The sequence below is a fragment of the Callospermophilus lateralis genome, chromosome 3 (genome assembly GCF_048772815.1).
Source record: "Callospermophilus lateralis isolate mCalLat2 chromosome 3, mCalLat2.hap1, whole genome shotgun sequence".
Taxonomy (NCBI): Eukaryota; Metazoa; Chordata; class Mammalia; order Rodentia; family Sciuridae; genus Callospermophilus; species Callospermophilus lateralis.
Genome location: NC_135307.1, coordinates 96,448,132 through 96,459,643, shown reverse-complemented (window position 1 = coordinate 96,459,643; position 11,512 = coordinate 96,448,132). Strand labels below are relative to the sequence as shown.

The following is an 11,512-nucleotide window of genomic DNA, read 5'->3' as shown; positions in this document are numbered from 1 at the left end:
CATTTTAGAAAGTGGTTTTAATACATTTTCTTGTTCCAAACAGGATCCATCAGATCAAAAAATGAAAGTTCTTTCTACTTATCGAATATTAACCGTGTGCCAGACATTAGGTAATAGCTTCCACACTCATTATTTCATTTACTCTTTTACAATCTCTCTATGAAGGAGATGCCAACACATAAGGAAAGAGAGAAGTGAGCCGTTTGTTCTAGAGCGTGCATCAAGTGTGGGGGCTCTTTTGACCATTTCGTCAACCTCCATCCAACTTATATTACTAAGTCCATGAATTTGGTCATCCAGAAAACTTTTTCTTAGAACTCAAAGCAAAGTGTTATTTGCACTTGGTAAAGCTAGACCTTCACTAAATTAGGAGGGCAGCCCCAGCTAACCCAGAAGCCAAAACTCACTTGTTAAGTGACACTAGACCACAACAGTTAGGAACAGGTGGCCACATCAGAGAGATCCAACTTCAAGTCTCAGCTTACTCACTTTTTGGATATGAGATCACAGGGAAGTTATTTGAGACTCGGTTTCCACATCTGTAGAAATAGGTGGAATTCTACAAAATTGCCAACTTTCAACCATGTTTTTTTAACCTTCAAAAAGAATTTTCAAATGGTTCTACTTAAATTCATCACTGGTTCCTTATACAGATGAAATCAATGAGCACAGGAAACACTGTAAATGGAACCATTTAATGGACCCTGTATTACTGATTTCTTTTTACTAGGATCAATAGTTTGCAATTTCTTAACAATATATATATATAAAGGCTAGCGTGAAGTTGTGTAAATGTTGGAGCCTGTAAATTAGGGAGACAATAAAAGTGCATGGATAATCAAGAATTAACAACTAAGGCCTCCCTGCTCTGTGCATTTCTCTTCTACTTTAGTCTCTTAATTAGTACATAAATTTACAAATGCTTTTCTTTCTTTCTTCTTCTTTTTTTTTTTTTTTTTTTTTTTAGAAAGTGGAAGGAGAACATTGAGGAAGTTTTTACATCGTTTAATCCCTTCAACAAAATAAAGGTGTAAAATCAATTTTTGCCTCTCAATTTGGGAATGCGAAGTGGCCAGGCAGCTTATTGGCAGAGCAGATTGGACCTTCCAGGCTAGGCAGTGCCTGGCCTCACCCAGACATCAGAACCAGCTCCACAAGGACTTGCCTCACCTGTCCCGCCCAAGAACAGTTCGAGTTACCATTACTGGCCTTGCGTTGTTCACTTCCTCGCTAGGTGCCAGGCCCTGTGCTTGGTCCCTCACATGAATTATTGTATTCACTCCCCACGATATTCCTACGAGAAGGAAACTGCCATCCCTCTCCCCCTTTTCCCATTTTCCGAGTGAGAAAACAGACCCACACAGGTCTCGTCCAAAGACTGAACGGTGGACTCGGACTCGAACCCGGTCAGTCCCAGAACTCTGAAAACACCGAACCTTTTAAAAGCGGGTAGAGGCACTTTTTCACTTAAGAATCCTGCAAACTTGGCCACACCCAAGGAAAGGGTCTCTGCATCGCTGACCCGCACAACCTTGGGTTCCCGGCTTTCGGCGCTGGGCACCGATGGTGGGGGAGGGAAGCGGGGTACTTAACCCCAGCCTGGAGCCCGCGGGGCGCCGGACGCTCCTCGGCGCTCGCGCCGCCTCTGCCTCCTCCCCACTCTCTCGGCGCGCCCCACCCTCCGCCCCGTGCTCGCCTAACGCAGGCACCGGCCGGCGGGCGCGGGGAGCGGGACACCGGTGGCGCTCGCCTCAGCGGAGCCGCCCCCTGGCCGCAGCCGCCGGCCACGCACTGCCCAACCCGCGCCACCCGGACTCCAGCCACCCTGCTGCCCGCATCCAGTGCGCCGCGGCAGCCCGAGCCGGGACGCCGGCCCCAGCGCCCCGCAGACGGGCAGGCGACGGTGGACGTCCGGCCAACAGCCTGAAGCATGGATTCGGATTCCGGGGAACAGAGCGAGGGGGAGCCCGTGACCGCCGCAGGTACTGAGGGACCGCGACAACCCGGCTGGGAGGACTGGGACTGGAGAGGAGCAGAGACTGGGGCAGAAAATCTGGAGTGTTTCTCGGAGCTGCGGGACGGGAGGCCGATCCCTGTAGCCCGATCCCTTGCAGGCCAGGGCTGGGGATTGCTCGGCGCTTTGAGTTTGCTTTGGGGCTTCCTCCACCATCCCGTTGCACTTGGGCAGGCGGGAGGGAGAGGAGGTGCGTTTGCGGATGGCTTTCAGTGCTGTGGGTCTCCCGCGGCGGGCTAGGGTCGCCCGGGCTGGGTGGGGGCGGGGAAGGGTTTAGGAAATCCGAGTCCTGTAGTTTGCTGCAGAGAGGGTTGCAACACATCTGCCTTCTGAAATAACTTTCCAAGAGCCGGCCGGGTGCTCAAACCCGAGATGCCGGAGCCACGCAGCAGAGCAGATGACCGGGTCCCAGGGCGTGACAGGGGACACTGGAAAGAAAAGACCCCACGAGTGGACCGGCAGGAGTCAAGCCTCAGCTGGTGGCTGCGGTTCCCGAGGCTGATAAGCAACCCAGTGCAGAAGAGCTGGCGGTCCCTGCCGTGCAGCTGGCAAAGGAAGTCCCCGAGGAGGGGTCCCCGAAAACAGACGCGGGGGCGCACTGGAGCCGGGCGTCGCCTCTTAGAAGCGCCGCCGGCTTTTCACAATCGATGGTTATCGAAGCAATGGGAGGATGCTTACTTAGGAGAAAAAAATGAATGTCCTCCCCCGCCTCTCCCTGATACTGAGCAACAGGAGGAAGCCACCCACAACCGTGGGTCGACTTACCGCAGATTCTGCCCACCTCCACCAGCCCGCCCCGCCCCCCGCCCACAGGTCCAGGCACCTGGGACCCGCTTGCCCTCCTTCAGCGCCCCCAGCTCCCGTTGACCTATGCGTCACTGAAAGTTAGCCCTGTGCCTGTAGGCTGGGACCCTCCTGGTACAGAATGAGGTCTGGGTCTGATTCCCACTTTCCCCAGTGTTACACCTGAGTGCCAAGGGTGGGGACCAAATGACCGGAGGCACCATCCGACCCGGAGTGGGTACGGAAAGGCTGGTTAAGGAGCCAGGCAGCATAGCACCCCACATATTATTATTCCCTTTCGTCCACATAGCACCTAGCCTTGCGATTATCTACATTTTGTAGAGGTTCAGTGGTTAAAGGACTTGCCAGACTCACAAGGAGTAGCCAAGGCCCAGACTCTCTTCTGCTGCACCATACCCCTCATAGAGCAGCTGTAGTCATCTCCTTCAGGTGGGCAGGTGGGAAGGAAGACTAGCAGAAAGGAAATGTGACACATCCCCAAGATGCCTGTACGTGAGGATTAATGTGTGTGTGCAAGAGCCACCTGCTTTGCATAGATATGTGAGGATATATTTCATAAACACAAGTCCTTTGCCTGCCTGTGTATCTTTGACTGTAAAGCACCAAGATTTGGCTTTACAGGTTGCTTATCGATCTTCTTTCATCCTTTAAAAGTTCCAGTGTTTCGTGTACATCTAAGTATATTTCCAGAGCTCAAAGGGAAGGGGGAACATTGAAACTGACACTTTACTCTCTCAATTGCAGTAACTAGAATTCTTCATGCTACCTCTACTCCAACCTACAACCTCTTCTGGTGGCAGAAGTTAAGTATTGAGGGAGAGAGGCAAGAGGATAAAAATGCTTAGGCTAAAGGAGGGAAAAGAAATGGGGAGACAGGAAAACTCCAGGGTCTTTGGTATTTGGGGAAAAGGGGTGGGAAAGAGCTCCCATGCACCCTGGTGTCTTCTCTTCCAGCCTGCCTCAGTTTTGAATATCCCTGCCTGTAGATGTTCATGTCAGCTCATGCCCAAAGCACCTCTGTACAGCTGACAGCAAACATTATCACTAAGGTCAGATGCATCTGATGAAGAACAGGGCAGCCAGTTCTCGTGAGCTTGCACCATTTGTTTGCACATTACTGTTTTCTGCCATCATTTCTTCTTTCTTCATGTGCTTGACTCTCACAAGTTGAATGTTTTTTTTGTAATGTCATGAGCCATTCTGCTAAATGGCATTCAGTCTCTTTATTTTCAGTCTTAAAGTATTCTCCTTTGTGACAAAGCTTTAAAACTAGATTCTAATTCTCCATCTTGCTTTGGCTGCATCCTATCAAATGGAAATTCTTGTTGCAGAATCAGACCCCAGTTAATTGGCAGGTATGTTATCCATAGGGGTTGACCTTTGTCCTTAAGAGGAACTTGAAATTGATTTGTGGACCTGCGTCTTTTCAAGGTGAATGGGTCTGCAACCGAGAAAGATAACACTGAGAATGTGTGAGTGTACACGCCTTGTAGGGAGTTGAGATGTAAGACTGCTACCTCCTCAATTCCCTTCCCTCTTGGAACTTGTGAAAAAGCCATAAAATGGACCTTGTAAGGTTAAGAGACAGAACTCTGGAATCATAAAGACCTCAGTTTAAGTTTCCATTTGATGGGCAAGTTACTTAACCTCTACAACCTCAGTTTCCCCCTTTGTAAAGTGGGGATAACTATAATACCACAAGGAGGTTATGAGGAGTACATAAAATAACACATGAAAGGTATTCCTAGTAATCATTCAATAAAATGGAACTGTTATTTTGATTATCACTGGATTGGATTATTTGTAAGGATACATCTAAATAGTGAACTCTAGTCTACTATATTACACTAATTTGTAATAAACAGATCACTAGGTATACATAAAGCAGTTAGTAATATTGTCATTATGATCGCATTACTATAATTACCTGAAGAGATATATTTTGAAACTTTTTCCTTTTCAGCAGATGCATCCTGCTTGTGTGTGTGTGTGTGTGTGTGTGTGTGAGAGATTTTTAGTTCACATCTCTTATCTGCATTTGTCTTCCAGCTCAAGGTATGAAGATGGGGACAGCCCACCCTGCTACTTTCACCACCCTCTCCTCCAGCTCTAGGGAAAGTTGTATAAAACAGAGAACCTCTTCTCAATCCACCTGCCAACCTAGAGATGGGATGGGTTCCTTCTTCCCTATGGCTTCAAATGGGAAAAGAGTGACAATGCCCTTCCCTCAGCTTCTTTTTCCCTTCCCCACCCCCAGAAATCTTACCCCTTTCAGATGGCAGGAGGCATGGGAGGTGCTTGCCTCCCTCCCTTCCACTTTTGTCCATCATGGCCATCTCCCTGGTCTCCTTCCCATCACCTACTGGCTGGCATTCTTTACCCCTATGAAGAAGCTCTACCAAATCTCCCCACATCGTGCAGTGAAGATCCATCACACCCCACAGAACAGAGGGCTGGGGGCTGGGGATGAGATTTGTCTTGATCTGCATTGTTTTGTTTTGTTTTTTAAGAAGCACAGGTGATGCTTCTGTGTCATTCTGCTGCCTGCAGCTCTCTGCTGCCTTTCTGTCATTTTATGGTTCTTTCTATGATTAGGAAAGAGGCAGGGTTTATGGAACACTGGATTCATTCCAGAGACCCAACTTGGCAGTCTTCCCTTTGGCAAACCCACCATCCATCTCTCAGAAATCCTAGAGCTTGGTGTATTAACTCGAGAGTGATTAAGAGTCTTTCCTAAGAAGCAACAGGGGAGTAAACATTAGCCATGTCAGCTTTTTTCCCCATTCTGGTTTGGAAGACCAAGATAGTCTGCTGAAGGCAGATGAGCTCCTTCCACCCACAACTAGGTAGTCCCAAGCAGTTAAGCTCATGGGGCATCCTTGTGCCTGGATGGGTGTTGCAGAAAAGCATTTCCAGCCAGGCACTGTGAAACATGGTTGTAATTCCAGCAATTTGGGAGGTGGAGGCAGGAGGATCACAAGTTCAAGGCCAACCTAGGCAACTTAGCAAGACCCTGTCTCAAACTTAAAAAGAGCTAGGGATGTAGTTCAGTGGCAGAGTACCCTGGGTTCAATCCCCAGGACCAGGGGGAAAAAAGAAAAGAAAGAAAAGCATTTCCACAAAAGGGGATCTGTGTATGATAGAGGAACTTCAAGAGAAAAAAAAGAACTAGAAACATCCAACCCCTAACTCTGCCCTTCCTGTCTCTATAAGTCCTCAGCTTGGTCCAGGTGAAAGGAGTAGATAGATTCAATAGGTAGATTCAATAGGACATTTCAGGAGGTAGACACAGCTTGAGCAGAGGCACAGATAACAGGGAGACAACTGGAGGTGAGGGCATATATCGGGAGGTCCTAAGACATAAAATGATATGAATGTAGGTAAATTATAAGAAGAATTATAAACTCGATTCTGATGGTAGCTGGGGAGACAGAACCCATGATTGTTAAGCAGAGACATGACCAAATGAGAGCTGGGTATTCTGAAGGTGTGTTTGGCAGAGATACAGACATGCAGGGATTGCTTAGGCTTGGAGCCTCAGCTTCCAGGGTGTGGCCACAATATCTGAGAGGGTGGTAGCACTAAGGCAAGGCAGAAGAGGAAGGATGCAAATGGCATTTCAGAGAAATCAACAACAGAAGTTAGTGACAGATTGTACAGAAGGAGTGGAAGGAGAGTGGAAGGAAATGGTGGCATGTTGAGTTGGGGTGAGGGCAGAACAGCTGAATGGAGATGTTCTGCAGGCAGAGATATGCAGAAGACAGACTCTGCCACCCTATACATGCTTACCAGCACTGGGTACCTCTTTTTCTGTAGACACTTGGCAGTAAGGTTTTGGTTAAAGGGTCTTTTCCTCTTTAGACAGCAGACTCCTCAGGTGCCTTCGTTTGGAGGGATTGTTTAGGGATTTTCTATTCCCATGGTTGGGTTCCTGATAGAGTCATTGAGTAATCTTTGTTGACAGATTGATGATGGATGGATTGGCCAACTAAGGGCAGGGACTACATGGGGAGGATGTACCATTGGCTGTTAGTCATATTCCCATTTCTTGTTCCTGTTTTTGAAATTTGCAAGATTTCAGACTCATCCACACAAGGAGCTGTAACTGCTTTGACAGTCAAGACCATGACTTTTACTTCTTCATGTTCCCAAGATGTTACTGGGCTGGTAATGAATAAGCATTTTGAGGAGCCTCTAGAAAACTTTTCACTTAAAAACTAGACTAGCAACCAGAAACCTGTTCTATAAATTAGAACTGCCAGAGCTTTCCTTCAGTGTTGTGCTGTGTTGTTTCCGGTGTTTTAAGATTTCTTGCACTGTCTTGGACTGTGTTAGAAATTATGGGCAATGTGAATAGAGATAAGGACACAGCCTGTTCTGTCCTCCCAAGCTTGAAATTGGATGGGGAGGCAGTACATAGGTACCGATAGTCACAACTAAGCCAGTGTGTGAAGACTCCTGACCTCCCTTGCCTAGGGTTACACCCTCAACGATGTTACTGTTTATGTGTTCTCCCTTGGCACCAGCCACTTAATATTACATACTTTATAGTTGTTCCTGTACTGAACTATTAGTTAGCTCCCTTAGGGCAAGGATTGGATCTTTTTCTTCTGTATTACCTACCTCCACACCACCCAGGTGCCCTAAACATAGTAGCAGGATGCTGGCTGGCTGGATAGATAGATGGATGCAAAATGCATGTATTGGTAGTGTTGTAGGTTGGTTCCCCAGGAAGTAGATTCTGGGGCAGAGGTTATCATGTAGAAGGATTATTTGGAACTTTTCTTAGGATTAATACCTGCAGAAGGGAAGCGGGGGAGGGAGCCAGACTGGGCAGAGGGAGAAGCTGAGCAGCAATGTAGACCCAATGACAGCCCCAGAAGAGCCCACAGGAGGCTCTGGAGCTAGATGGTCCTTCAGAGCTGTCCTGAGGTGGGATGAGGGACTCAGACCTTCTAATAATGTGTGACCTTGAGTCAGACTGTTTCCTTCAGTTGTGGGCTTCTGCAGGCAGAGCTCCTAGAAACTTGTGGAGGAAGTCCTTCATTCCTGAAGGGGATCTGGATAGTACATGATAGCACAATGACCTACCTGAATCTTTAGGGAAGTTTCAATAGTGGCAATGGCCCTGTCTACCAGCTGAATTCAGTGGATGACTGCTGAGCTGCTAACTTTACCTAGACCTCTTTAAGACAGTGAAGACTGCTGGATTAAATTAGTCATCCTAGACCTCATAGCTCTGCACTCACTCAACTGTTTAGTCCTCACAATCCAACAGACATTGGTAGATCATCTTTTTTGTTCAGAGAGGTGCTGGATGCTATGGTAGTAAACAGAAATGAAATTAGATATGGTCCTGCTTTCAAGAAGTTTGTAGCTGAGTTAGGGAGAGAAAAACACTCACCCAAAACGAACTGTAAGATTGGGTTGCACCAGCAATAAATAATGTAGGATTTGGCAAGTGGGGCAATGTGGTTTTGGAATTTTATGGGAAGGCTTCTGGAAATGGAGAATGTATGCAATATGTACATATAAAGCTCTATTTCCTATGCTATTTTTCTCTTAAAAAAAAAAAAATATATATATATATATATATATATATGTAACACCTGCTTTTTCATTTGTCAGCCAAACTAAATTATAGTCACACTTTCCATTAGCACTTTTCTGTTTCATTTTCCTCCAGAGTTACCATTGACTCCTTTTGGAATTCACATGTAAATCTCTATAAAAATACTATATAAATAATTTTGTTTTGTTTTCAGTCACTTGCCTTCCAACTTTTTATGTAAAATGCCTGTGTAGGTGGGTGTTTGGGCTGTATTCTATACCAGTATAGAAATAAAAGGGTAGGATGGGGGTGTGACTCAGTGGCAGAGGGCTTGCCCAGCATGCGCCAAGCCCTGGGTTCAATCCCCAGCACCACCGAAGCAAAGAAGAAAAGAAGGAAGAATTTAAAATACAAACTTCTTCCAATACCCCCCCCAAAAAAAAACATATAAGAAGAGTGAATACTCTTTTCCTTCTGCATATACTAAAGTATAATATGTTTTTTAATACATCAGAAATGTTCTTTTTAGGCAACTGCATGGCACAAATTCTGAGGCTACTTTAGAACAATCTTCACGCTCATCTTGGGTTTCCTAAACATCATTGCCTGGGAATAAATTTGAGCCTGTTCATGGAAAATCGACCAGTGTGCAGACTATAAAAATGGAGGGCTTGGCAGCACAGAAAGTGCTAGACACACCCTAATAGAAACCAGGATTTTGTAACTCAGTTCTCAGGCAGGGCGGGGGGAGGCACTTTAGTGGTATCCAATATTGCTTTAAACTGTGGAAAAACCACAAGGGCAACCACTGGCTGCTAGGTTCTGTTTCAAAAGTAAAATATGCTTTCTGTGAACTGTTGTAGCCCCCAAAAGGAAGCATGTTAGCAATACAAAGCCGGTGGAGACCCCCTGTTTATATTTTTATAGTAAAGGCATTCAGTTTCACATGAGGCAGAAAATTCTGTAAAGAGCTATTGCTGGTGAACATGCATTTCCCATGCTCCTGAATTGAGGTCTGTGGGTTCTGTGGGGGAAGGTAAGCAAATATGGAATAGAATAGAGAAGGGAGGAATGGTGGCTGTCTGCGGCAGCTTTCCTACCACATTTGAGGCCTAGTTCCTTGATTTTCTGTGAATTGGATTGATAAAATCAGGGAGGAAAGACTGGGATAAGAGTTGCCTGGTAAGAGAAACTAGAGTTTTAAAGAGTTGTGGTCAAACAAGATGAGAAACCACAAAGATGGTCTTGCCAGCTAAGGGCCATCCCTAGAGGGCTGATACTGGTGAAATAATAGTGATATATTACATTTTTATTATTTATCTTATATTTACTAAGAACTTTCAATGTCTTGGAGACTCAGTTAATTGTATGGTATTTAACCCTCATACCAAGCCATTTTCTGGGCTAAGGACTATAAATAGTCCCATTTTCTAGATTAGGAAATGGAGGCACAGAAAGGTAACTTCCTCAGAATTACACAATTCATACTTGGAAATGAATCCAAAGACGCTTCTGTTGTAAGGGGTGGACTACATAGTTGAATTGATGGATGCCACCAGGCTGCTTTTCATCCTCATTAAACTTTCATAGTGCCCAGAACCCTGACCCTGGGGCTTCCTCTGTTACTTAGGGCATTGTATCTCACGATGTTATAAGCTGCAGACATTGCCTGCATTAACCCAATAACACACAGGCAAGGATCGGCTGGTTTAGACTCCAGAACAGGGGCTCGTAAAGGGTGTTTGGGGAGGTTTCTTAGTCTGTTTTCTGTGGCTATAACAGAATACCTAAAACTTGGTTATTTATAGAGAAAAGAAGCTTATTTTGGCTCACAGCCCTAGAGGTTGGGAAGGTCAGCATCTGATGGTTGAATCACCACAGAGTAGGAAAATAGAAGGGCAAAAGGGAACATATGAAAGAGACAAAACACAAGGGGCAGCCCCACTATGTAATGACCCACTTTCATGGCACTAATCCAGTCTTAGAGAGGATGTTAACCTATACATGAGGGCAATGTCCCCCTCACCAGGTCACTTCTTAAAGGTCCCACCACCTGTCAGTACTATTACATTGGCAATTAAGGTTCAACAGAGTTTTAGAGGGAAAAAAACATATTCAAACCACCGAAGGAGAGAAGAAGGGGAGAGTCAGCACAAAGCATCTGCCAGGGAGAAAAGTCCTTGAAAGACCCAGAGCCATGGGCATCCCTCATGGGAGTCTGGTGAGAGGAGAGAGAGAGAGGAAAAAAAAAATATGATCAACAAACAGAGTGAAGAACAATGCCAAAGACAAACGTTCCCTTTTCAGAGTGGACTTAAGTTGGGTCTAATTTTGTTCACACCAACATTTAGAGTAATTTCAGATGTAGACTCTGCAGGGCATGGTGACCACTTGGACTACATGGGAGAGAAAACTCGAAGCTGAGGCTGCAGCATTAGTGGAAAGAAGCTGAGATTCTGAGCTAGATGGCTCATGTTTAGTTTCCAGAGTTATCTCTAAGTTTTTGATTTTTAGTGACATTATTTTCTGACCACAAGAGTGCAAACTCAAGGTGGACTATGTGAAAAGAAGAAGAAAATTGGATTGAGCCGCAGAAGCAGATGTAGTTTTTCCAAAGAAAAGAGAGTAGTTCAAAAGGAACCCTGAAAAGATGTGAAAGAGCTTTATTTGGGAAAGAAGAGGGTTTGATAAGAGAACAAGAGTCGCCCTTCTGAAATGTTTACATTGGGATCCAAAAAACATCTGGCTGCCCTGCAACTGGAGACCACATTCTCTAGCTTGTCTATCCTTTCCCCCAAACACACAACTTTAAAAAATAGGATCAGAGGCATTTTAGGTTTTAAAATATCAAAAGATTGCTGCTTTTTTTTTCCCCTTCTGACACCTTCCACTGTGTTCTTACCACCCCTACCTCTTGCCTCCTTTTCCTGTCTTAAGTTTCTTCATCCTGTGTGTATCCACCCAGAGATCAGACCACCACAGCCCCCCACACCTGCACTTGGCCCAGCAGCCTCCTGCCCTGGGCCAGGCCCACTCCTCTTTCTCAGTCAGAGGAGCCCTACATGGAATCCTTAGGTTATTACTTTTTAAAAAATATTTGAGATGGGGTTGGTAGGTTTTACAATGTCCAGTGACAACTTGAA

The 11,512-nt window shown here is 45.8% G+C and overlaps 1 protein-coding gene across 1 annotated transcript in view; it reads left to right on the top strand.

Moving 5' to 3' along the window:
* Window positions 1-1,715: 1,715 nt before the first annotated feature.
* Window positions 1,716-11,512, top strand: part of Tnfaip8l3 (TNF alpha induced protein 8 like 3) — a 35,489-nt gene continuing 25,692 nt past the window's right edge. The window contains exon 1 of the mRNA XM_076848570.2: window positions 1,716-1,982. Within this exon, the coding sequence (XP_076704685.1) occupies window positions 1,931-1,982 (52 nt within the window). The 5' untranslated portion in view covers window positions 1,716-1,930. The remainder of the gene's footprint in view (window positions 1,983-11,512) is intronic.